Source organism: Malania oleifera, chromosome 7 (genome assembly GCF_029873635.1).
Source record: "Malania oleifera isolate guangnan ecotype guangnan chromosome 7, ASM2987363v1, whole genome shotgun sequence".
NCBI classification, from domain to species: Eukaryota; Viridiplantae; Streptophyta; class Magnoliopsida; order Santalales; family Ximeniaceae; genus Malania; species Malania oleifera.
This window is the reverse complement of record NC_080423.1, coordinates 30,545,211-30,571,252: the sequence shown is the minus strand read 5'-3', so window position 1 is coordinate 30,571,252 and position 26,042 is coordinate 30,545,211. Positions and strand designations below refer to the sequence as shown.

Sequence of the window (26,042 nt, the reverse complement as noted above, 5' to 3'; positions counted from 1 at the left end):
GATTTGAGCTTGGCATTGAATGTTTTAGCTTAGAGGACCAAAAAGTCATAAACAATTCTTCTTCAGGGTCATAAGCCTATAGCCTCTTTTCTTATGGATTTTCAACACATAGGTTTCCTAGACATTTGCATTTTCATATAGATTGAAACCCATTGTAAATAACTTAGCCATTTGACATATTCAAAAACTTCTAATAGATTTGATTTGAAGTTTGAGATCTTGTGAAGTGAGATTGGACAAATACCCTTAAAAATTAAATTATCATTAAATTCAGAATAATATTTATTAGAAGTAGACATTATTCGTAGTATTTTCGTGGAAGTGAATCTATCCAACTTCTTAGGCAAAGTGAAAGTTGCTCTTTGGGTATTTCTGATTATCCCACCATTGGATGGTACACTGCAAGTATGATATCAATTTTAAGTAAGGTTACGAGCCAAGGATAGATGAATCTTTACCGGATATGATCGTGGTATGGTAAAGATTTCTTGTGGAGGAGATGACTTAATCACAAATCAAAATTAGGGAATTTTACATTTTAAGCACAAAAGGAATATTTATTAAAAATTTCTTGATAAACAATTTGATTCCCTTAGAGAATGCCCCTGATTTGATGATAACAGGAACTTTTAATAAGCATTTGATAGATATGAAATTTATAATTACTAGTGCTTGTGGCTAAAGTGATGACTAAAATTTGATTAAGGCTTTTATGTTCAAAAATGAGTCTAGGGATAAATGATATGTAACAAGATGAATTCCCTAAAGCTCAAGCTAGTTCAATGGACAAACTAAGCTTGATTTCATATTTAGGCATGAATTTAGCATTAAGGATTATTTATTAGGTAAAGATGCCCTGTCCATTTTGGAAGTGGATTTTCTAGAACATGCTTTAGCCAATGTTTTCACATTTTATCCAATTATGATATATATATATATATATATATATATATATATATATATGTATTAAGTTCAGATTAAATATATTACAAGGAATCTCACATTGGCTTGTTACTCTAAGGATTCTTAGAATAACAAAATAGTGTATAGTAAAGGCATATACTAAGATTTTACATTTTAAGCATATACTACTCCCCAAGCCTATTAGTCACCAAGACCCTTTTTCATTTATGTGGTTGGCTCCACTAAATTCTCAATCCTAAGGTTTAAGGAGGAGTTTTGGGGTTCGTTTTTGGTACCCATTTTTCTTTGACTCTTCAGACCTATTTAGGTTTCACACCTTTCCTTTTAAATGGACAATCAAATTTAATGTGCCCTTTATATTTACATAATACATAGAAGGTGTGAGCATACGGACCGGAGGGGGTACTAGTATATAAATTTGATGCTTTAACAAAGTACCCCATGTATAGGTTCTTTCTTCTCCTATTTTCAATTCCATTATAACCTATATCTTCCTTATCTAAGGTTATCTTTTGAGAACCCAAGAGTTTATCAAAATTTTCTTTGTCCCCAGTAAATGTGTGGATGATCTTAGCTTGATTCTCCATCTTTCTTTTTAGGTCTTGAATTTTTAAATTCTTTAAGATTTTGCACACAGCTTGTAATTTTACAAATTCATTGGTCATTTTGTTTGCTTTACATTCAAGTTTAGAAATTTGAAGATCTTTTGCATTATCACTTGAAATTTTGGAACTTAACTCTTTCAACTCTTTCGCCATCATATCATTCTTATTTTCTAATTTCATGATTTTCAAATTCTTTTCTTTTCCAACAAGAATTTTTTATTCTAATTCCTTCAGTGATGCCTCATTTTTGTTTACTAATCTCTTAATTTCTAAGTCCTTTTCAATCTTTTCTTTTTCCCAAGAAGTATGAGACTCTCTAAAATCTTCTAACTGTTTTTCTAAGTTTGTATTTTCATTTTCCAACATTGTTTTTGTTTTAGACATCTTTGTTAGAATCTTATGGGCATTAACAAATCCCTTTTGTAATTCCTCATAAGATGGCATGTCATCATTATCGAATTCATCATAAGATTCACTACTAGAATTATTACAATATATATCACAAGATTTATCACAATCATTGCATGGATCATTTTGAGAACCATTATGAGAAGTAGAAGGAGAGGAATGTACCTCTTTGTCGATTAACGCAACTAGGCTACAATTTTCCACTACCTTATCATTTGAGCAAGAATCTTCCAAGTGGTGGACTTCTTTTCTTTGGTCTCTCCAAATCTCCTATTGAGTTCTTCCCATATCTCCTTAGTACTTTGACATGACTTGATTGCATGAAAGACATTAGTATCTAAAGCAAGCAATAGAATATTCATGGCATCGAAATTTATATGCATTAATTTCATGTCATTCTCATTCAACTGATATCAGATTTAGGAATTTCAACATTATCAACAATTTTTATAGGTACAAAGTTCCCCTGAACAATTACTTTCCAGGTCATCCAATTCATTGATTTGATAAAAATAGTCATTCTTATTTTCCACTTGGTGAAATTTTAACCATAAAACATTGGAGGCCTTGCAGAGATTTGTCTGGGGATACACTAAAATGAGCCATCGTGATCTTTTACAAAAACGGTTAAGTCTATGCAATGAGGCTCTGATACCAAATGTGAATTTTGGTGTAATCCCAAGAGGGGGGTGAATTGGGTATTTTAAAAAAATCTTGGTCTTTAACTTCTAATTTTTAAAATGCACAATCACACACACACAAGCTAGGGGACAAATTGTTCAATATTAAACAACTTATCAATTTTATGTGTGGGTATCTCAACCAATTCAGTATTACCCAATTAATCTCAAATATTTTAGTTATTCAGATATGACAATATTTAAAACATGCACAACAGATTGAATATGAACATAAGTTCATAAATGTAGAGAGAGAGAGAGAGAGAGAGAGCAAACACAAAATTTTTAATGAGGTTTGGCGAAACTCGGCCTACGTTCTCGCCTTGGGCAAAACACCCAAGGATTCAACTATTCCGCTCCTTAAATTGGGACGAAGCTTCCCGTTTACAATCGGCTGCTTACAAGAGATGTAGTTTTCTCCTAATTCGTTGCTTACAAGAGGCACAATTTCCTCCTAATTCACTGCTTACAAGAGACATAACTTCCTCCTTTAAATCTGTTGCTTACTCAAGGCATAGCTTCATCACCACGGTTCGCACACCGAACCGCCAATACAATAGATGAATGAAATATTCAGATACACTCAGATGCTTCTCAACAAGCTAATGTGTACAGTGAAATCCTAAACACTCGTACAAGATATAACTTGAAGCTCAAGAAAGAATATGTGTTGATCTCAGTATGATTTTTTTGTAATGAAAAATATATGATCTTTGTATACAAAAATGAATATGATAAGTTTTCTAAAAAATCTAAACCCAATATAATAAATTTCCAAAATTAGTTTTTCCAAATAAGATTTGTGTTAGAGATCTAGGGTTTTCTCAAATAACTTTTGTAAACACAATAGAATATGAAATCTTTGAATGAATATATGAATATGAATGCTTCAAAGATTTATGACCTAGGATAAATTTTTTCCATAAATATTTTTCAAATAATATATGGAAAAGCTTGGGTTCTTGCTCTCTCAAGAAAATATTAAAATTAAAAATACGAGAAAAGAAATACTTTGAATGCACAAATCAAATACTTATTTTTATCAAACCTCAATCCAAAAGATGCTTGATGTGTGCATGAAAGCCCTTTGAAAAACTGAGAGAATGCCCAAAAGATGTCAGAATGCGATAAAGTTCAGGAAAAAGGTTCAAAAGTTGTTCAACTAGGGTTTAGGGTTTGATATTTATAAGTATTTTCGGGATCTAGGTGTTTTTTGGCCGTTGGATCAAAAAGAAATATTTTTATTAAAAAAAATTCCACCTGTTGCGTGCTGGAGCATCAGACATCCCAACAGACTCATCCATGAGTGTACACACTAGTCGATGAGTGTTCAACACTTGTTCGTCAACGAGACCAGGGGATTCGTCGAAGATTGGTCTGTCTAAGAAAAGTAGGGTCTCATTATTTTCTCGTCGACAAGGACGTGCATTAGTCAATGAGTGGCCTTCATGGATTTGTCGACGAGCCTCCAGTTTTTTTCTTTCAACCCTATTAATTCTCTAAAGTGCATATCTAACCTAGAACTTGTGCATATGAATATTTCATGAAAAACATGCATCCTAAGGTCAGTCTATTGGTCATTTTTGAGCTTCCAACAATATCATGTGATCATGCATATACAAATATAATCTAAAACAATACAACTGAAATAATTTTATGTCTTCATTCATTTGCTCTTGAATTCTCATATAGAATGGGCCAAGGTATGTGAACTTTATGTTATGACTTCCATTTTTCCTTTGCCCTGTGTGCATGTTTGAAGTATAAACATGTTCAAGTACTAAATGCACAGATGAGATATTTGTGTTTTGTTGTTATCAAAATGGGATCAGATTCAAAAATCAACAACTTGTGAGGAAATTCACTTATCTTCTAGCAGCCTAGTTCAAGTTACCAAGTTGTGGAAGAAAGGGCATCTGTTAAGGCTAAAACCAAGTTATGACCAAGTTGCTCACCTTAAGCAATGTCCTCCGTGTGTGCCCCATGACTGAGGTGCTCACCTTAAGCAATGACCTTCAAATGGGCCCTACAATTGTGGTATTCATCTTGAGCAATGACCTTAATATGGGCCCCACAACCAAGGTACTCACCTTCAGTAATGACCTCCACTTAAGTCAGACCGAGGTGCTCACCATAAGCAATGACCTCCATGTGGGCACCATGATCGAGGTGCTCACTTTGAACAATGACCTTCATGTGGGCTCCACGACCAAGGTGCTCACCTTGAGTAAATGACCTCCACATGGGCCCCTATGACCGAGGTGTTATCTTGAGCAATGACCTCTATAGGTGCTCACCTTAAGCAATGACCTTGACACGGGCTCAACTACCGAGGTGCTCACCTTGAGCAATGACCTCTATATGGGTCCCACCACCAAAGTGCTTATCTTGAATAATGACCTCTATATGGGCCCTGTAATTGAGGTGTTCATCTTAAGCAATGACCTCTATGTGAGTCCCATACTTGAGGTGCTCACTTGAGCAATGACCTCCACACGGGTGCCACAACCGAGGTGCTCACCTTGAGCAATGACTTCCATGTGGGCCCCACAACCAAGGTGTTCGCCTTGAGTAATGACCTTCATGTGGACCCCATGACCAAGGTGTTCACCTTGAGTAATGATCTTCATATGGACCCCACAACCAAGGTGCTCATTTTGAACAATGACCCTCACATGGACCCTACGACTGAGGTGCTCATGCTGAGCAATCACCTCCGTGTAAACCTCACAACTAAGGTGCTCACCTTAAGCAATGACCTCTATATGGGCCCCACAACCGAGGTGCTAATCTTAAGCAATGACCATATAGGCCCCATGCTTGAGGTGCTCACCTTGAGTTTGACCTCTACATGGGTCCCACAATCGAGGTTCTCACTTTAAGCAATAACCTCCAAGTGGGCCCCACGAATTAAGGTGATCATCTTGAACAATAACCTCCACGTGGGCCCTAAAACCAAAGTGCACTTCCTTACTGCCTTAACTACCTTCACATAGGCTCCACAACCAAGGTGCACTTCCTTGGTGCCTTAACTACCTCCACGCGAACCCCACGACTAAGGTGCACCTCCTTGGTGCCTTGACTACCTCCACGCGAACCCCACGACTAAGGTGCACCTCCCTAGTGTCTTGACTACCTCCACATGGACCCCACCATAGGGGAATTATAGATTCTAAATTACCCCATAAAAGAAGAGGTAAGTTAACAAAAATAGAGGAGATTTACTCTTGCACAATTCTATTCACTCCTTTTTACACACTTGAATCGACAAAACTACAACTTAGGCACTAGAGAGGTCCCCTGGAGGACACTGAGAACTCCCAAGAGCTTACTTCTAATTTTGTAGATGAGAAGTGAGAAGAATACTTCATTAACTTTCAGCTTAATCGACCTCTGAAGCGGTGATCTTCTTCCAAGCCTCAACAAGTTTTATTCCTACAACTTAGTTTACTACTATAATATTTTATAAACTTTAAACAAAAAGAATAAAAATAAATAGTCCAAATCAATTGAAAAATAATAATAATAATAATAATAATAATAATAATAATAATAATAAATAGAAATCCCAGTGCAAAAGTAAGGGTATATTTTCATTTATTTTTCATGCATCCGTCAGTTTATAAGGGGCATTGTATGTGATCACAAAATGATAAAATTGAGGAAATATATTACATTAATTAATATTTAAACATTAAATTATATAAATAAATATTTATTAAATAAGTTGTAGTAGCTAGACATCTTATTCAAACAATTTCAAGGTGCAATTCATATTATCTAAATAAAGTGATGTTATATATCATAATTAAGCTTATTGTGATGGTCTTGAACCCAACTCTAGTGAGGTATTGTTCGCTTTAACCCACTGGTCTCAGAGGTTTGTCTTATAAAAAGCACTTCACATAGTTGGAGTCCAAACCATCTTTATAAGCTCAAGATCTCTCTAGTACACACTGTTGTGGGACCATGATAGGTTCTCCTGTCCGATCTCTGATACGCTCGTCAGAATGGCTTACACGTCTATGTAGGATCCACCCACATGATAGCACCCCTAGGGTAGCTTTGATACAAAATGTGACAGTTCTAAACCTAATTCCGATGAGGTATTGTCTATTTTTGGCACACTGATCTCACGAGTTTGTCCTATAAAAGACGTTTTACATAGTTGGAGTCCAAATCATCCTTATAAATCCCTTATAAATCCAACATATCCTTAGTACACATCCGCTCTGGGATAGTGACACTTATAACTTAAGTAAGACATTATATTTTGTTTGCATTGACAAAACATGATATTATTACATATAGGACTGATAGCACTGATAAATCTTCTTTTTAATATAAAAATTGTAAAAGATGTAACATTTATCCTAAAAAATTTAAATTTCACTATAAGACCGAATCATCTTGTTTCATCTAAACTCAAAATATAATTATCTAAATATGATATAAATATTTTTAACTAAATGGTTAATACCTAGGCAATCAAACTTATTTTGACCTTGATTAAACTAATGTGTGCTACTAAATTCTTTTTTCAATTGAAATTTAAAAGGAAAAATTAAATGGTGTAGACCAAAAAATCATATGAAAATCGTCTCTATCAACATGAAAAATGTTAAATAAAAGTAAAGTATGAGGTGGAATTAGAATTAGGTTAATGTGCAATAGTTATAACAAGTATTGATACAACATTTAAAGTTGTTAGTGGATGCAATATGTTGTTACAAAAGTCAAGAATATTATTGTCTAATATCTTAAGGAGAGATGTATGATTACAAATTTCTCTTTTTAATGTATTAATGGATAATTTTACACACATTAGTCTCACTTTGCAGAGAAAAGGACAGAAAAGAAAGAAAATTCAAGGATAAATACTTAAAACAGTTTCTCATAAAATTTGAAATCAACTAATTAGGATGTCATGTTAATACTTAGATCCGTATAAATGAAAGTTATTGTTTGGTGTGTAAGCCCAAATAAAAAGAGTCCCATAACATTTTAGTGGATCCAACATTTCATATAACAACTTGTAATTTATGGATTCCAAATCTTATATGGAGAAACCATTCCTTCCAAATTATTAATATTATCTCACAATTTACATCCCACGTATTTTTGGAAGCAAAAATTATGAGTTTAAATGTAGATTTCTATAAATTAAAAGAACTCGATACAAAAACTCAATTCTGTCTAAATTTAAGCAAGCAAATTAAAAATTTTCCATGCTCCCAAAGACATAGTTACCGATTGACTATTTTAAAAACAAGAGATAACCCATAATGGAGATCCTAGAAATTGAGTTGTATATTGTTGAGGTTTCAGCCAAAATAAAAATAAAAATAGTTGAGAGTTGAATGGCTATATCACTGTTATCAGCAAAATATTAGTCGACATTAAATCAGTTTATAGATACGTCCTCTCAACTGAAACAATTGGAACAATAACACGCCCCCTAAATGGAATTATATCAAACAAGAAAAGTACCTTAGTAACAAACTACAGTATACACGAATGCAGCCTTGCCTTGCCAATACATTACATGCAATGGGGAGTCCATCCATTCATCACATCCCCCTTGACGAACCCATAACGTTAAAAAAATGAAACTGACGAAGAGGCAACAAGTTGGGCAGGCTGGCTGCGGTGCTCTATAACTCGGTTCAGAAACGTTATCCAAGCATGAGAGACCTCATCTTTTTTTATTTTTTTCCTACTTCCATGTAGAACCACCGAGTCTAATCACCTCTTCACCACCATTATCCCTAGTTGGGAGCCTTTCGGAGCCACTACCACCCCCTTTTTGATCGCTCAGATCACCATACATATCTCTAAGTTTGGCCAGATTGCTAGATGCAGATGTCTTCTCCTTGCTCTCTTCCTTGCGAGGGCTCAGGCGATCATTACGTGCACTATAAGGTTGCAAGCTCTTACTTCTGCTTCTGCTCCTACTACGGCTTCGACTCCTACTCCTCCCGTAATCCCTTCTGCTACTGTCTCTCTCAGCATACTTGGACCTTCTATCATAATCATGCCTCCAGTCTCTTTCCCTATCTCGCTCCCTCTCCCTTCCTCTGTCCCTGTCTCTCTCTCTGTCCCTGTCCCTGTCCCTGTCCCTGTCCCGGTCTCTATCCCTATCCCTATCCCTATCCCTGTCCCTGTCCCGGTCTCTGTCCCTGTCCCTGTCTCGATCTCTGTCCCTTTCCCGATCTCTGTCTCTTCCTCTATCCTGATCACGATCACGATCCCTCCCCCTCTCCCTGTCTGAATATTCTCGATCAGACAAATCACGACTCTGGCTGCGACGGCTGCCGGGAGATCTTCGTAAATCATCACTACTGTTTCTATCATAGGGCGGTGGTGGTATGGTCCGGCGAACAGGAGATGAATCCCTGGTTGATGCACGATGGGGAGCACGCTGTCCAAAGGAGACCGAAAGGGCAGCTTTCACAGAAGGTGGCCGACGAGCAGTATCATCAGATCCGTGACGGGTAGAATCACCAGTAACACCAGAATGTTTCCCAGGAAGCTTCATCTTCTCAAGGTTCGTTATAATCTGCCGCAACACAGGAACAGGGATGCGGGGAAAAAGAGTATCAAAGTAATACTGCAGTAGCATAACATATACTGTGAGTCCTTCAGCACAAGGTTGAAACAATAGAGCTTAAATTTGGAAAGTGGAAGCTTACTGTGGTAAGGGGAAGAAGATCAAATTTAAGCAAACATTTAAAACAATGTCGCCGCCTGTCAGCACAACAATTAAATATATACTAAAAAAAATTTTCAAACAAAAAACAAAAAGGAAAGAAGAAGAAGCATGGCCACAACAGTGGCAGCTAAACCTTTATCCCAACAATTCGGCAGTTGGTTATATAAATTCTCTCCCCACTCAATTAAGACTATACCCTTATGTCAAACTACATTTTGTCAATGTTTTTAAACAAATGACTCCCATTTAATTTTTTTTTTTTTAAATAGGATGATCTTTTTCTTTTCGGTGGATCGGTGATGGGGTGGGGGTGGGGGTTTGTTTGGTGTGGAAGGCTGAAGCAGAGCTTGGCAAGAGTAATGCAAGAAACAGTCTAACAAAATTTAAAAGGTAAATTAAAGTGACATTTGTTACTGCTGTAACCAAGAAAACAACATGAATGACTTAAGAACAATGAACCAAATGGATACTATGTAAATCATATTGGCTTCCAAGCTTAATCTTCCCTTAGCCAAGAAAATGCCAAAGGGAGTACTGGTTATGACAATTGTAGTTGCAGTGTGATACACAGGAGGACAGGTTGCCAGTATGCAGATCACTGAGCAGTTAGGTTTGCAGCTTCATATGAAAAGTATAAATATAATGCAAGTGGGCCTGGGCCTGGAGCTTTCAAGGATGGAGCTTGGAGTGCTTAAAATTAGTTTGGATCTGAACTGAGTTTTGAGTAGCTTGAGTCCAACAGTAAATGAGACGCAGCAAATTTGAGTAAATAAGCAGTCAAGTTATATGGGCCTGAAGACCTCAAGGTTTTTTGTAGCATGATCAGTTCAAGCAATCAAGTGTTTAATGGAGCATGTTGCTAACACTTCTGCTGTGTCATCTTCAACGAAAAGCAGGGGCCACAGCCGAGATTGTTGTCTGTTTGCAGCAGCATCAATCTGGGTTGTAAGGCAGATGCGCACCTGACTGAAGTTCTGGTGTGGCTGACAAGGTTGTCACACAAAGTGGCCACGAAAGCAACTGTGTGGAGTCCTCAAATCAATCTCAGCCAAGGATTAAAAATTTGTACACCAATTGAAACACAGGAAATTTAAAATAAATAATGGAAGTAATGAAGCAAATTTTGGGAAACAGTAAAATAGACTATTGTTAATAATTTAGAAACAAAATAACAAGTCCAAATTTTGGTCCTTGTTTTACAATTCTTTCAAAATCCTGAAATTTCAACTTTGTCCATGGGCATCCCCGGGCCACAAGGCTCCCTGCTTTGTGAGGGGGGGGGAGGGGGGGGGGGGAGGTGGGGTGGGGTTGTTACTTTGTACAGTCTTACCCCTGCTTTTATGCCAAGAGTCTCTTTCATTGGACTCAAACCCGTGACCAACTGTTCGCAAATGAGCAACCTTAATGTTGATCCAAGGCCCACCCTCCGCTGAAATTTCAACTGATAAACCCAAAATTTCATCCAAAATTCCTAAGAAACAGAATTGATCCAAATTTTCAAAATTCCCAAAGTCTTGCAAGAACAGAAATTGAAACTTGATTTCATTTTGAGCCATCTCTAAATCCAAAGCCTCAACTAAAATTTTTGCAAAACTACAAAAATTTTAGACCATGACCTCCGCTCAGTGGCAGTCCAGCATCTACAAAAGCTTCAGTTCATCAGGAGTTCATCAAACAGTCAAAGGAATCAGAAACAGGATTCACAGCAGAAGGATTCCAATGGTAATTCTGTTGATAATGTTGTTGTCTGTGACCAAGCGGTTAAGACAACAATAGCAGCTGCAGGGGACATCCTTGGCGCTTGAAAGCAGCAATCTCATGATGGATTCTCTAAATTTTTACGATCAGCTAGTGGCAATAAAAGGTGCTGAGGTGCAAAAAGGTTTTGACGGGGGAAAACTTAATTCTGATGTGTCAACATCAAATCTTCAAACAGGAATAATGATTTTTTTTTGGGGGGGGAGGGTGGTTCTACCCCGGATAATGGTCCCCAATCAGCACTAAAGTTTGAAGGAGCTTCTCTGCCACCAACTCACACCACCATCAAGCAGCCTTCAGCCTGCAACCACCCCTTAAGCCGCCGGCCAACAGCCTCACAATAGCCAGAACGTCACAAGTTCTGCCATTTGCAGGAACTGCTCTGCACCAAATCTGACCAACTGCCACGCCTTTACCAACAAAAGCCACCACCTCCGTCAAACAACTGTACAGCCACATCAACCGGCCAATGGCCTCACCGTCGCTAAAAAATTGTGTGCTCGCCATCTGCAGCACCTGTTAGGGCTTCATAGGCCTCCCTAAAGCAGCTGATCTCTCTCTGCTTTCTCACACACACTCTCTCTCTGCTTTCTTTCTCTCCTTCTGTCTCCCTAAAATCCAGGGACTCATATGTAGTTTCCCAGCAGTAAAAGAAAAGAAGAAGAAGCTATCTCTATGCATGCTGTTTTTAGAGTTCATGGAGCAACATGGGACACACAGGTGTGGCTCAGGCAGCAATATGCATGATGGTGTCTTCATGCAAGGAGATGTGGCATGAGTCTCTGGTGAGATTAGTAAATCAAGGGTGGCTATGTGTTAAAAGTGATGATCGTGATAGATATGTATTAAGGGGGTAACCATGAATGCATGGTTATGTGTATGACAGCATGCTGGTGTCGGTGATATTCATTGAGATGGTGTGATGAAAACGATAACCATGCAAACATCATGAACTCTGTGAAAAAAAAAATATGAAGACCATAAACCATAGTTTTATCCTAGTTCAACAATGGAGTCCTTTTCATGACAAACACAAAGTATATATGCAATTCAAACAAAAGAAAACAAAAGACAGAGAAACATACCTTGCATCATTAAACCTTCTCTCCCTCAAGAATATTCAAGAGAACATTAAGAAAACCAAAAATTTCTTTAGCCTTCTCCTCAATATGTCATATTCAGCCCTCATGGTTCTCCCTCTCTTATTTTTAAGTGTTCTTCTCCCCCAAGATGTGTGTCCCCTAGATTTTGAATGTGAATCCCCTAGGTTTTTTTTGTCCCCTTCATAAAGAGCCTCAAGCCTCTTTACATGGAATCTTAGGAGCTAGGGTTTTGTTCTAATACCTCATTTTCCAAGAATGCCCCTTATGATGCAAGGAACTTCCTTATTTGTCCAAAATGTTTGTTCGGGTGCAACCCTAGCCCTATTCTCAACAAGAGAACATCATTTAGTCTAAGAATACCCTTCTAATCCAACAAAGGGCTTTTCAAACCTCAAAATTGCAAAATTGAAGCTCAAACTTAACCTGCAACCGAAATATGCTCGCAAGAGTCTAGAAAGAGACAAAGAACCTTCACTTAATTGCCCTCAATTCACCTTTTGATCATTATCTGCTCAATCAATCATAATTGCCCAAATTTGATCAAATTGTCCTTGGACAAAAATAGGGTGTCCACAAATATGAATACCAATATGTCCCAAGTTTTATGCACTCTTTCCTCCAATACTTGGATTTTGCTTCTCAAGCTCCCAAGTTTCAGCTTCAATGGAAGAGAGAGGGAAAGGTAAGGCCTTGCTCTCTAGTTAGGACTTTTCTTAGGCAGCTTCTCTTCCCCTCCAAAACCAAGCGTAAGTCTCTTGGTCAACCCTTGGTGCTTTAAACTCTTAGTCAACCCTTGGTGCTTTAAATAGGCACTAAGGGTTGACTTTGGAGGGAGAAAATAATAAATGCATACAAAATTTTGTCTACAAGACAAGTCTAGGGTCTGTGTGATTTTCACACACTTGTTTGTACAAACCTATTGCAAATGTAACCTCCCTAATTTTCAAAAATCACATAATGAATCTATGCTTTTAGACTAAGATGCACATAGATACTCATAGAGGATAGGATCATTTGGGTATTCTAGCACTTAAAAGCAGAAAAAATGTCCTCACCCCAAAAATATTGAAATAGAGCCCAAGTTAGTTGAACTAATGGAAGCACCTCTAGTGCTCTAGTTTAAGGGGAAAAATGGATCTAAAATCATGCTTAGTCAAAATGGTAATCGACAGCCGAGCTTCTTTGGCTAATGTCTTTGCATGAAGATGTTAGGCAAAGACGAGATGTCCATTTTGGCTGAGATCATAAAAAAATTATTAGATGAAAAAAAAAAATGAAGAAACGAAGAATGCACTTAGTTGTTTATGGCCATTTTAATAAACATTTAGATCCATTATTCCCTTAAAGTAGAGCTCCTCGCATTAGTTGTACTAAGCCAAGGATTTATTCCCATATTTTAGGGGTCTGAGGACATTTTTGTCTTTAAGTGGCAAATCACCAAAGTGCCCTTAGCCCCCACGAGGGCTTGTGCATCTTAGTCATAGTTGTCAAATAGAGATTTACATCATGAATTGAAATTCCAATTTTGGGAATCGTGAATCGAGAATCAAATTGAATGGAATCGTAAGATTCAGTACAATTTTCCAAAATTAATTCCAAATGACATGCATACATAGAAAAATGGCACAATACATTTACATTCTAACAAAAAAAATATCACACTTCATGTGTATGCTTTCCCTAAACAAATAAAAAGTAAGGGAATGAATCTAGAAATATTAATTAAAAACTTAACAGATTGTTGTTAAGGGGAGGAATTGAGAAAAAATAATTAAAAAACTGATTTTTGGTGTTTATCAACAATTAAAAAAAAAAGACATTTCATGCATATTCTTTCTTGATTAAAAGAAAAAACTAATTAAATTTGAAAATGATAATAACTGAAAAAAAAATACTAAAAAAAACAACTTTTGAATCTTAACAACAAAACAAATCATGATACCACCTTAACTGATGTGTGTTCTGTCCCTTCTCAATGGCAAAGCACCATACCCCAAGACTAAAGAATGATTTTGTGAAAGCAACATAAACCTAAAGTTTCATTTTCTCCTCTTTTTAGCTCAAAACACTTAGGCAAACGAGGAATGGAAGCTAATTGTGTTTGAAAAAAAATCAATTAAAAAAAATGGGGTTTTAGGATACAATAGTGTTGAAATAAAATGTTGATATGGAGAAATAAAATTGTGCGGTAATATAAAGACAAGAAAGTGACACAGATTTAACGTGATTTGGCAAATTGCCTATGTCCACGAGAGGAGAGCAACGAGAATGATTCACTATGGAATTGAAACAATTACAGGAACATTTGTCACTAACTCACTCAAAATACCAAAACCCATTTTACACCCTTTTTATAACACTCGGGGAAAAGCGCGAAGGAGCTAAGAAGAAGATTTTAACATCTTCTTCTTCTTCAAATCTTCTTCTCTTCATCCTTGAGAGAAATAATGATCTTTTAAAGAAGTAAAATCATGGAGGAAGCATGGGTGAGTGGATCTTTAATTTAAAAAAAAAATATTTCCTACCATTATCAAATGGCAAATAAGTAAACCAACTTCACTAATTATAAAACCAATCTCCACCATTATTAAGTATAATGGGAGACAAAGTTTTAATGCTCACCCCATTATCTTCATTGTCATCATGCATCAAAATTGAAAGCCAATAAACAAATGAATGCAAGCCAACAAAAGTTGGTGGGAGTGATAAATGCACCGTTGAACATTTGAAGCCAAACAAAAACAAGGTGAGTAGGAAGTCAACATCATGCTCACAAGTCACTATCATGCTCACAAATCTCCACCTTTCGCTTCAATAATTCATCTTTGCTACTCTCCTCTATGTCGTCCCCCTATTTGTTTTGAACTCCAATCAAGTAAAGGCAATGCCTGAACTTGCTAACTGGAACTGACTTGGTTAACATATTTGCAGATTTATCTGTTGTAGAAATCTTTTCAACTTTAACAATTCCTTGTGTGACAACATCTCTGATAAAATGCACCCTGACATCAATATGTTTGGTTCTTTCATGAAACATAGGATTCCTCGTCAGATGAATCGTACTTTGAGTATCACAATAGACCGTTGTCTCTTTCAATCGTATACCCAGCTCACTAACTATTCCTTGAAGCTAGATAACTTCTTTTACTACTTCTGTTACGACAATGTACTTTGCTTCAATGGTTGACAAAGTAACAATAGATTGTAAATTTGCTTTCCAGCTGATAGTACATCCGCATATAGTGAACACATACCCGGTGAGCGACCTTCGTTTATCAAGATCTCCAACATAATCTGAGTCGACAAATCCGTTGATGCTTCCTTCAGCATCTTTGATACTTCGATAAAACAAGCCTACATCAGTCATACCTTTAAGGAAGCGCATAATCCACTTTACAACTTGCCAATGGACTTTTCCAGGATTTGCCATGTGCCAGCTTACAACACTGACAGCTAGTGAAATATATGGCATAGTGCATACCATTGCATACATAAGACTGCCAACTACACTAAAATAAGGGACATTAGTCATGCACTCCGCCTCCTCCTCAGTGTGCGGTGACAAAGCCAATGGGAGTTTGAAATGAGATGCTAATGGAGTTGTAACAGACTTTGCATTTTGCATACCAAAACGCTCTAGCACTTTCTCTATGTACTTTTTCTGTGACAAAAACAAAGTGCTCATTTTTCTGTCTCGGTAGATCTCCATTCCCAAAATTTTTTTTGCAGCTCCCAAATTCTTCATTTCAAACTCTATACTTAATTAAGCTTTAAGGAGGTTAATTTCTGACATGTTTTTATGATCCCGTCAAACATCTTCATTCTTACTGTGCCAACACCGACAACTTTGCAAGTCGCACTATTGCCTAATAGTACCTTGCCCCCATCTAAGGATTGGTAGGTAGAGAACCAATCCTTATTGGGACACATGTGATATGAACACCCGAAATCAAGAATCCACTCGTCACCTGAGTCATGTTCTGAGACTGTAAGAACATCCTCACTGTCATAGCCATCTGCAACATCCGCATCTCCAAATTCGGAAGTCTTCTCCTTTCTGGACAATCCCTTCGTAGATGTCCTTCCTTGTGACAATGGAAACATTTGTATTTCTTAGGCCTAAATTTGGATCTTGGCCTAAATCTGCCTTTTCCGCCTTCTTGACTCCTTTTATCTGTTCTTCCCTTTGCGACAAGACTTTCAGCTGAACCTTCAAATCTGCTATCCGATACTCTTTTCTTCAACTCTTTCGAGTTTAATGCTGCTTTGACCTCTTCCATGGTAAGAGATTCACGACCGTACATCAAGGTATCAATGAAGTGTTCGTAAGAATTTGGCAGGAAACACAACAGAATAATTGCTTGGTCTTCATCTTCGATTTTAACATCTATATTCTTTAGATCAAGAATAGTTTTGTTAAAATCATCTAGGTGCTTTTTTATGGACTTTGCTCCATGCATTTGAAGAGTATACAACTTTTTCTTCAAATACAGTCGATATGATGCATTATGACAATGGAGATAATGGGGTGAGCAATAAAACTTTGTCCCCCATTATACTTAATAATGATGGAGATTGGTTTTATAATTAGTGAAGTTGGTTTGCTTGTCTGCCATTTGATAATGGTAGTAGATATTTTTTTTTAATTAAAGATCCACTCACCCGTGTTTTCTCCTCCATGATTTTACTTCTTCAAAAGGTCATTATTTCTCTCAAGTATGAAGAGAAGAAGATCCGAAAAACAAGAAGAAGATGTTAAAATCTTCTTGTTAGCTCCTTTGTGCTTTTCCCTAAGTGTTATAAAAAGGGTGTAAAAGGGGTTTTGGTATTTTGAGTGAGTTAGTAACAAATGTTCCTGTAATTGTTTCAATTCCATAGTGAATCATTCTTGCTGCTCTCCTCTCATGGACGTAGGCAATTTGCCAAACCACATTAAAGCTGTGAGTCACTTTCTTGTCTTTATTTTATCGCACAATTTTATTTCTCCATATCAACATTTTATTTCAACAAACCTTAGATGATCCTTATTGGCCTCGGTCATGCACTTGGTCCTCCAACTGTTAGCACGTCAGGAGAATTAGTTTCACGGCTTTGATTCCACTTGTTAGCACCGGAGGAGTCCATGGGTGGGCTTGATACACATGGGTGAACACCAACTTGACCCAAAAGCTTAAGCCTATTGCCTATTGGATCTTAGGTCTAAGCATGATATAAGCACCCATCATCCACTCAATTTTTCAAATGTGGGACAAACTCACAAGCGAGGGGGAGATTGTTGAGAAATTCCACTTGTGATTTCGTCTCACATTGGAAAAATTGAGTGGATGATGGTTGATTATATACATGGTTGAGCCCAAGACCCAATAGGCTTAAGCTTTTGGTCAAGTTGGTGTTCACCCATGTGTATCAAGCCCACCCACGGACTCCTCCGATGCTAACAGATAGGTCTAGAGTTGTTTGAATCGTTAGATTCAGGTTGATTCGCTAGATTCACGAGATCAATCAATATATTTGGCAGCAATTCAATTGATTTTAGATTCTCTAGTAAGATTCAAATTGACTTAGTGTGGAACTGATACGAATCATATGAATTGAATCGTGAATTGTAAGATTATAAAAACTATTATCTTAGTCAAGAAGCGTAGGGACACTGTGATTTTTGAAAATCATGGACGCTACCTTTGAAAGATGTAACAAAGGAATCTTTGCATTTATTTTGCTTGGGGATCAATCACTAATTAGCACAAACAAGTTGAGGAAAATTACAAGTGGAGAGATTTGTCTTGCAAACAAAAATTTTTCTACATTAATGACTTGTGTCCCTCCAAAGTCAATCCTTGGTGCCTATTTAAAGTACCAAGACTTGAGCAAGAGATCCACGCTTGGTTTTGGATAGGAAGAAAAGCTACATAAGAAAAACACTAAGCAAGGCCTTACCTTGTGTTTCCCTCCCTCCTCCTCTATAGAAGCTAAAACAACTAGAGAGCTTGGGAAGCAAAACCCAATTATCACAAAAAATAATGCATAAAGCTTGGGAAGTGTTGTTATCCTAACATGTCAGAATCCAAGTTTGTCCAAGGTTAATTTGATCAAGTTCAGGCAACTCTCAACTGATTGTGCAGATAATGGTCAAAAAGTGAATCGAGGGCAAATTAATTGAGGATTCTTCATCTCTTTCTAGACTCTCACGAGCATATCTCAAATGCAGATTAAGTTCAAGTTTCAATTTTGCATTTTTAAGGTTTGAACCAAATTTTATTGGAATAGAAGGGCATCTTTAACCAAATTAATGTTATCTTATTAAAAGTAGGGCTAGGGTTCACTGAAACACCCCTTTTGAACAAAGAATGAAGTTCCTTGCATCTTAAGGGCCATTCTTTGAAAAGTAAGTGTAGGGCAAAATTCTATAGCTCCTAAGACTCCATAAAAGGAGGCTTGGGGCTCTCAGGGAAAGATAGGGGGAAAAAACCTTGGGGATTTGCATTCAAAAACCTAGGAACACACATCTTGGAGGGGGAAAAAAGTAAAAATAAGAGAGCATGAACGGGATAGGAAAAACCTAAGGGGAGAGTATGGCATATTGAAGAGAAAGCTTAAGAACTTTTTGGTTTTCTTGATATTCTTTTGGGTATTCTTGACTCTATTTTGATTAAAGATTCAAAGCATGCTTCTCCTTTTGTGTTTCTTTGTTTAATTGCATGTACAATTTATGTTTGCCCATGAAAAGTACTCCATGATTGAGCAAGGATAAAACTAGGGCTTATGGTCTTCATATATTTTCATCGTAGAGTCCACAATGCTTTTATGGTTGTCATCTTGATCATCTCCATAAATATCACCCAAATCAACATGCTCACACACACACACACACAACCATGCATTAATGGATACCCCATACATATGTATCCATCATCATAATCACTTCTAACACATGCAGCTACCTTTGATTAAATAACCTCACCGCACACTCATCCCATATATAACTCTTGCATGAAGACACCATCATCCACATTGCTGCTCGAGCCACACATATGTATCCTATGTAACCCTATGAACTCCACAAATACAACACATAGAGATAGCTGCTTCTTCTTCTTCGTCTTCCATTCTCTCACTGCTGGGAAACTATACATGAGATCCATGGTTATCAAAATCCTGATTTGAATTGTGGGATCTCCAGATTTGCCTACACCAATCCAGAAAGTGTATAGGCTCAAGATCAGGTAGAATCACAAATACAACTATAGAATCACAATCCTACTTGGTATTCTACTGATTCTACTTAGAGAATTGGACTGTCATTTTTTGTTCTTGGGCTTTAAATATAAGGTCCAAGATGCCTTGTTCTTGGCTCGATGTGTTGTAGCTCCTTTGGCCCATTTGGCCCAAATCCTTTATGGATAGGGCGAAATAGCACCTTGATTTATTTACTTTGTATACAACACAGTAACAGCAGCTTGCAGAGAACTCTCCTCTTTCTCAACAGCACGAAGGGAAAAAGGTTAACTTGCCAAAGAACTCTCGACAGCAGCAATAGTTTTATTTTCAGTGCTTGTTCGATAAGCTTGCATTGTTGTTCTTGTTCAATCAGCTCTGATTTACTTATCATTAATTCAGCTCTTTTAGAGTTCGATCAGCTTGCATAGTTCTTGTTCCTTGATGCAATCTTGCAGATGTAGAGCTCTGGAGTCGAACCTCCCACAACCAGGAGCTAGCTCTTCAGTCTGAATTTCCTTTGATTCTCTCTGATACAAAGGGCAGTGCTAACTGCTAACAGCTAACTGATTCTTTGATTCTCTTCTTGTCATTCCTTCTTTTCTTCTTATGGTCAGAGACTCAGAATTTTGAATTTTTATACTTTGGGTGATGATTGAGGAGTAAACACTCTTAACAGTCTAATTAAAAAAGGCAAATAAGTTCTTTACTAGCTTCTAATTTCTAGTTTTTAGTTTCTGTTTCTAGTTTTTTGTTTTCTTTTCTGGTTTTCTCTTCTCTAATTTTTGACAGTGATACCAAACAACTCCTTACATTTCTAAAATGTGTTTTTAACTTCTTATGCATATACTAACCAAGTTTTAGTCTTGAGAATGGTCATAAAAGTCCACATACATAAATTTTTAATACTTATTTTACATTGCAAGTAGAATCTTACGATCCTTGATCTGATCCTGCAGACCCCTCCAATGATCCTACGTAGAATCCAATGAAGCCCTAATCAGCACTGCAACTTGCAAACATGCAATTTTCAGGAAACAGCAAGGCAATTGGCTAGCAGCCATAGGAACATGGTTTCCAGATGGAAGCAGCAGCGTTTGTTGGCAAAGGGGTGGAGGTTGGTCAATTCTGGCGCAGAAGTGGCATTGCAGATGCCAGAATCTGTCACTTTTCGACAACAGTGAGGCTGTTGACCGGTGGCTTCAGGGGCGGTTGGTGACAAGAGGCTGCACGGTGCCCAGCGATGGCATGAGCTGGCTGCGGAGCAGCTGCAACAGGTAACATTGCAGGTTAGGGACGATGAATTGTATTCAGAGGTAGGCCTCCCCTACGTGCATGAACCTTTTTCTTTTTAATTAGTTTAAAATTAATAAAAATTCAAAAATAACTTTTTTTAAATCATTAAAAAATAGTTCTGCTTTGGCTGTTTATTGATTAATTTTTTTAAAATTTACCATTATTGTTGTTGTTGTTGTTGTTATCATTATTATTGTGGTTGTTGTTATTATTGTTGTTGTTGTTACCACTACTATTGTTTTTTTTAATTGTTAATTGTTTTAGGGGTTGTCCTACTCTTTAGTTTGATAGATAAGTTTACCATTAATATTCGAATTTTATATTGTAAAAAAAATTCAAAAAAAATGGGAAAATCCCAGAAAATACCAAAATTTTGAGAGTTTGAACACTTCCTCATTTTTTAGGGCCTACTTGGTATTGATTCTGTTTTATGTTCTCGTTTCTATATTGTGAAGACATAGATGAAGACAAATTTTTTTACATTTCTAGCTTTCTATTTCTGTTGTCGGTTTTCAGTTGTTTGCAAAAAAAAACTAAAAAACAAATATTATGGCTTTCAATTGTTTTCACAACAAGTTTCCAAGATATTTTAATATCAAGAATTATCTTTTTGGATTAAATCATACATTTTATACATACTCTTTTAATTAAAAATTAAAATGACATGATCATATGAATTTAAATATAAATTAAAATAAAAATGTCCATAAATTTTTTAAAATTTTTAAAAAAAAAACCAATTTACAAACTATTTCTTTTGTATTTTTAGTGTTTAAAATGTCATGTACAACAAGATTGTGTTTTTTTTCTTTGTAAATTAAAATTTGAAATATTATAATTAAGCAAACAATTATAGTAACTTTATTTTTATTATACTATTTTAAATTTGGCTTTTTTTTTACTTTTATTATTTTAATCATATTTTTAGTTATTATTTAATTGAACGACAATAATGAATATTTGTTTAATCAAGTTTTAATTTGTTTTAATTATAAATATTAATAAAATAGGTTGCTAGTTTCAATTTTTTAGTTTCTGTTTCTAATTTTGTGTTTTCATTTTCATAATTTTTGACAAAGAGACTGCACAGGGGCTTAGATTTCACAAAACCTTTAGCCCCAATTAGTACTTGAAATTTCCTATCTTGCTCTTAACCTTGCCACTTTGATGTCTCCTAACTCATTAAATTTTCCTACTTTAGCCAATGATGATGTCTCGAATTCTTTCAAAAATTCCATCTTATATCAAATTTCTTCTTTCATCCCTGATCGATATGCAAGCCTAGAGCTTTCACTTCAAAGATTCATCTTTTCAAACATGCTTCCATTCTAATCAATATTCAATCCAATCATTTTAACTTGTCATTTTTAAATAAACAAGGCATTCTTTCCATCCTTTTTTATATTTTTTCAAACTTCCCTTTAAAAACTCCAAAGCTTTACAATAATGGCTCTTTGGACCAACCTTCCCATCTCGAAATCACACCATTATTGGCACTTTGGTTAGGGTGCAGAAGAGTAACATTTGCTCTCCCATTTTTTTGATAATACCCTTCCAAATATTTTTTTTTAGGACAAACATTCAACAAATGACAGGAACCATTCGCAAAACAGATGTGGTGACGTGCCTAACACCTTCCTTGCGCATAATCAGACCCCTGAACCCATTTCTCTATTCATAGGCTGTCAGGGTTTTCTTTGTTTTTTCCCTCCCTAAAAGATGAAGGCAACTTCACTCCTCTTATCCCGATTCTCACCACTTCACCCGAAATGGGAATCTGGCTTCAAGAAGCGGTAAATTGGCAATATATGAGTCCCCCTGTTTTCTAGACATTGTTTCATGTCAACCTTAGGAGCGAATCACTCATTGCGTTTCTAACAAAGAAGCCTAGTGACATCCTATTTTCTCTCTCTTCCAAAAGAGAAGTTGCCAATATGACATGGAAAAAATCTCTTTTGGTGAAGCTGCTAGTTCTATAAGAGATGGTGCTATAACTATCTAAAAGTCCAACTTCACATAGCAAGTGGAACTGGTTTCCAAGTGTGGAATGGAGCATGGCGTATAGGAGGTCTCATCCTTCAATAAAATAGTTATTAAAAACTTAAAATCATATGATTCTTGTCTTGAATCGTACGATTTGTATCAAGAAAGATATAAATCGATTCAAATCACCTGGGAGAATCACAGAAGGTAGTGAATCAAGGTGAACCGTATAATCCAATTGGTGAATTGGTGAATCGAATCAAATCATACGAAATAATAAGATTCGGATGCAACTCCTCTAAAACCCAACTTAAAGATTTTTAAACTGCTCTCTTTTTTCATGGTGGCCTTTTATCTGCAATTTACATGAGCTTTGTCCACCAAGAAAAAAGAAAGAAGTCTGTTGGCCCTCTTATTTTGCACCTTTCTTTTCTGCCAGTAGATAAGATTAGAAGAAAACCAGAGTTAAAAGATGAAAACCAGTCCTGAGAAGAAAACCAAAGTCGACTAGGTGGGTGAGCTTTTGGTTGGCAAAGTTGCCCTCTCCACTCCTATGGATTTAAATTTTTATTTTCATTCTTTTTTATATTTTTATAAGTTCTGTTTATATTTTTTTATTAAACACCATAAAATTCAAATTCCTACTGTTGTTTGTTGATTCATTCCCTTAAAAACCATAATGTTCAATTTTTTATTAAGTTTTTCTTGATTCCTCACCTTATTTTTTAAAAATAAAGAAATCATAAACATGATTTTTTTTATTGTTAAATATGTAAAATTACACCATAAACATGAAGTTACATTTTTAAGAATTTTTGCAGGTCCTCATCTTACTTTTTACTGTATCCTGAACTATTAGACTTGGTGCTTTAGTTTTGAGTCACATTAAACGTGTCATGGTTTCATAGAAACTAGCTTACTTTGATACTTGATAGAGGTGGAATGGTTAGATCATCATGTACCTTGTTTATAGAGCTAGTTTTTCCTCTTATATTAATATATGCATGAGTTAAATAGATCATGATAGGATTTTCACCTACAAAACCTGCTTCAAAGGCAAACGCCATTCCAATTACCAACATGGATGATCCATATTTGATGAAATTTCAGTGTATTTTACTATTTTACTTCTTGTGCATATATGCAAGTCATTTGGAATTTATTTTTAAAATTTTGTCCCAAATCTTACGATTCTATTCAATTCTCAATTCTCGATTCATAAAATAGAGATTTCAATTCACGTTTCGAATCACAATTTGACAACAATGCTTAAATGTTACTTCCAGTAACTACAACAAATTCTAAGGGAAGGGGGCTGGAAGAGTTGTTTAAGGCCGCAACTCTCACTCAAATATATTGAATTTGGCATATGATTTCAGCTATTGTAATTTCACAAACTTGTTAAAGTCCCTAGATCAAACATTAGAGGTTAATTCTAATGCTAAGCTGGTGTTCCTGAAATTCTTGCATGTTATATGGTCCTCATCTATCTAGTTAGTTTCTTTTAAACTAAACTGTTAATTTCTCAAATATAGAAAAGGAACACCTAAATTGAGCTGAATTGAGTAAAGGGTAGTGGTCAATATGCATGAATAGAAGGGAGAGGAATTTTGTTGATATTGATATCATTCTTGTTTGCTCAATCAATTCTTCCCATTAACAATATGCATACGTGATTACATGCGTGTGCATGTGGATATTGGAACATTAAAAATACGGACACAACATGACAATTAATTATGTAATTAACGAACTATTATTGACCCCCAACAATGAATAAAATATTAATTTTCACAGACTTAGTCTTCTGAACGTGTAAAAACAAACCCACCTATTACCTTTCCTAACCTAACATTACTGTATAGAATATAAACCTTAGTCTTGTGTTTGATCAGAAGAAGCCAATATATAGAATAAGGTTCACAAAACTAGGTTCCTGGAAGTTTTTTAGGAATACATTTTGCTGTTAGTTTTGCCTTTTTTTTTTTTTTGGCATGCACCATGGATGCACTCCCTCTTCTGGAGCCTCTAACCAGCATTTTTTTTTTTTTTTTCGAAAAGAAAAAAAAAATAAAACACTTATTCACACATTCAATTTGCTCTTAGCTTCATACACTGTTGGAAAAAGTAACTCATCTTCAACAAACTATGATAACATTCACCCACCTTAAACCATGAAATGAAATTAGTAAATTAAAGATCTCTCACCCCGGTGCAGAGTAAAATTTCAACTTCAAGTAGAACCTTGCAGGTTTCATTTATGAGTTTGTGTAAGGAACCAAATTATGTCTACAAAGTTAGAGCTATGCAACTAGATTTAGAAAAGAAATTATATCTACGAAGTTACAGCCATGCAATTAGATTGATTGAGAAAAGAAATTGTGTCTATAAAGTTAGAACCATCACCTCTAACAAACAATTGATTAAAAACAAAATGGAAGATAATATTCAATTATGAAGTAAAATATGAAAAGAAGAAATGTGCACGGCAGAAGGTAGACGTGACACGAGCAAGTTATATGTCATTCAGAAGCTAAACTTTTATGACAACTGACCTGTCCAAGAAGTAAATCGCGAACATAAACACCCATGGTGGTATTCACACGATGAGCAGAATCAGGAGATAGTTCCTGAAGCATGAGATCATAATTATGATTACCAAATAAGTCTTGTAAAATAGAATGTATCTCATGACTTGCATAGAATATTCACCGAATCACCAGAAACTCAAAATATTTGCTCCACATGAATAGGCAGAAATTCTCAATTAAGTACGTTTGATAAAGCAAACAAAAAGGGCTGTTTGATGGTCAAGTAATAAGTTTTTGAAACTGAACATGTTCAGTCATTCCTCTTTCAAACATGTTTAATTATGCACACTATTTACTTAAAAAGTGATTGAGGCATTTAGGAAAATGAATATGTTCAATGATTCATCTTTTGAAGAACATCTGATCATGCATGCTAACTGCAAAAAGCGAATTTTTAGTTCATGACTAAAGGCTGATTTTTTCTTGGGGCACTAAAATTTCAGTTGGGTGGTAGTTTGTAGGTGGTAAGTTGTTGTCAAAGAGGTAAGTTGTTGTCAGAGAACATTTCTTTGGCGGACAAATAGTTATGGTGTTTCCCTTTGTAACAAACTCTATATGAAATAGGATTATTAAAAATAAAATTGGTCTGCAGCGGAATGGGCAGGATATTAATAATATAACCAGGGCTACTCATGAAAGCCCATGGAAATTCTTTTCTCAGGTACCTTCTTTCTTTTTGACTTTAATATAAAGTGGGAGGTGGCTGTAGGGTTTAATTTTGAAAATTGAAAGGACCTCTGGTTAAGAGAATATGTTTTTTGTCATTT

At 36.0% G+C, this 26,042-nt stretch overlaps 1 protein-coding gene across 2 annotated transcripts in view; it reads right to left on the bottom strand.

Moving 5' to 3' along the window:
• Positions 1-7,966: 7,966 nt before the first annotated feature.
• Positions 7,967-26,042, bottom strand: part of LOC131160349 (pre-mRNA splicing factor SR-like 1) — a 31,108-nt gene continuing 13,032 nt past the window's right edge. The window contains exons 4-5 of one of the 2 annotated variants that reach the window (XM_058115959.1): positions 25,240-25,314; positions 7,967-9,227 (exon numbers count right to left, since the gene is read on the bottom strand). In XM_058115959.1, coding sequence (XP_057971942.1) covers positions 8,334-9,227; positions 25,240-25,314 — 969 coding nt within the window. In that variant the 3' untranslated portion in view covers positions 7,967-8,333. Of the gene's footprint in view, positions 9,228-20,281; positions 20,674-25,239; positions 25,315-26,042 lie in introns of those variants that run through there. The other variant, XM_058115960.1, reaches the window with a different exon arrangement.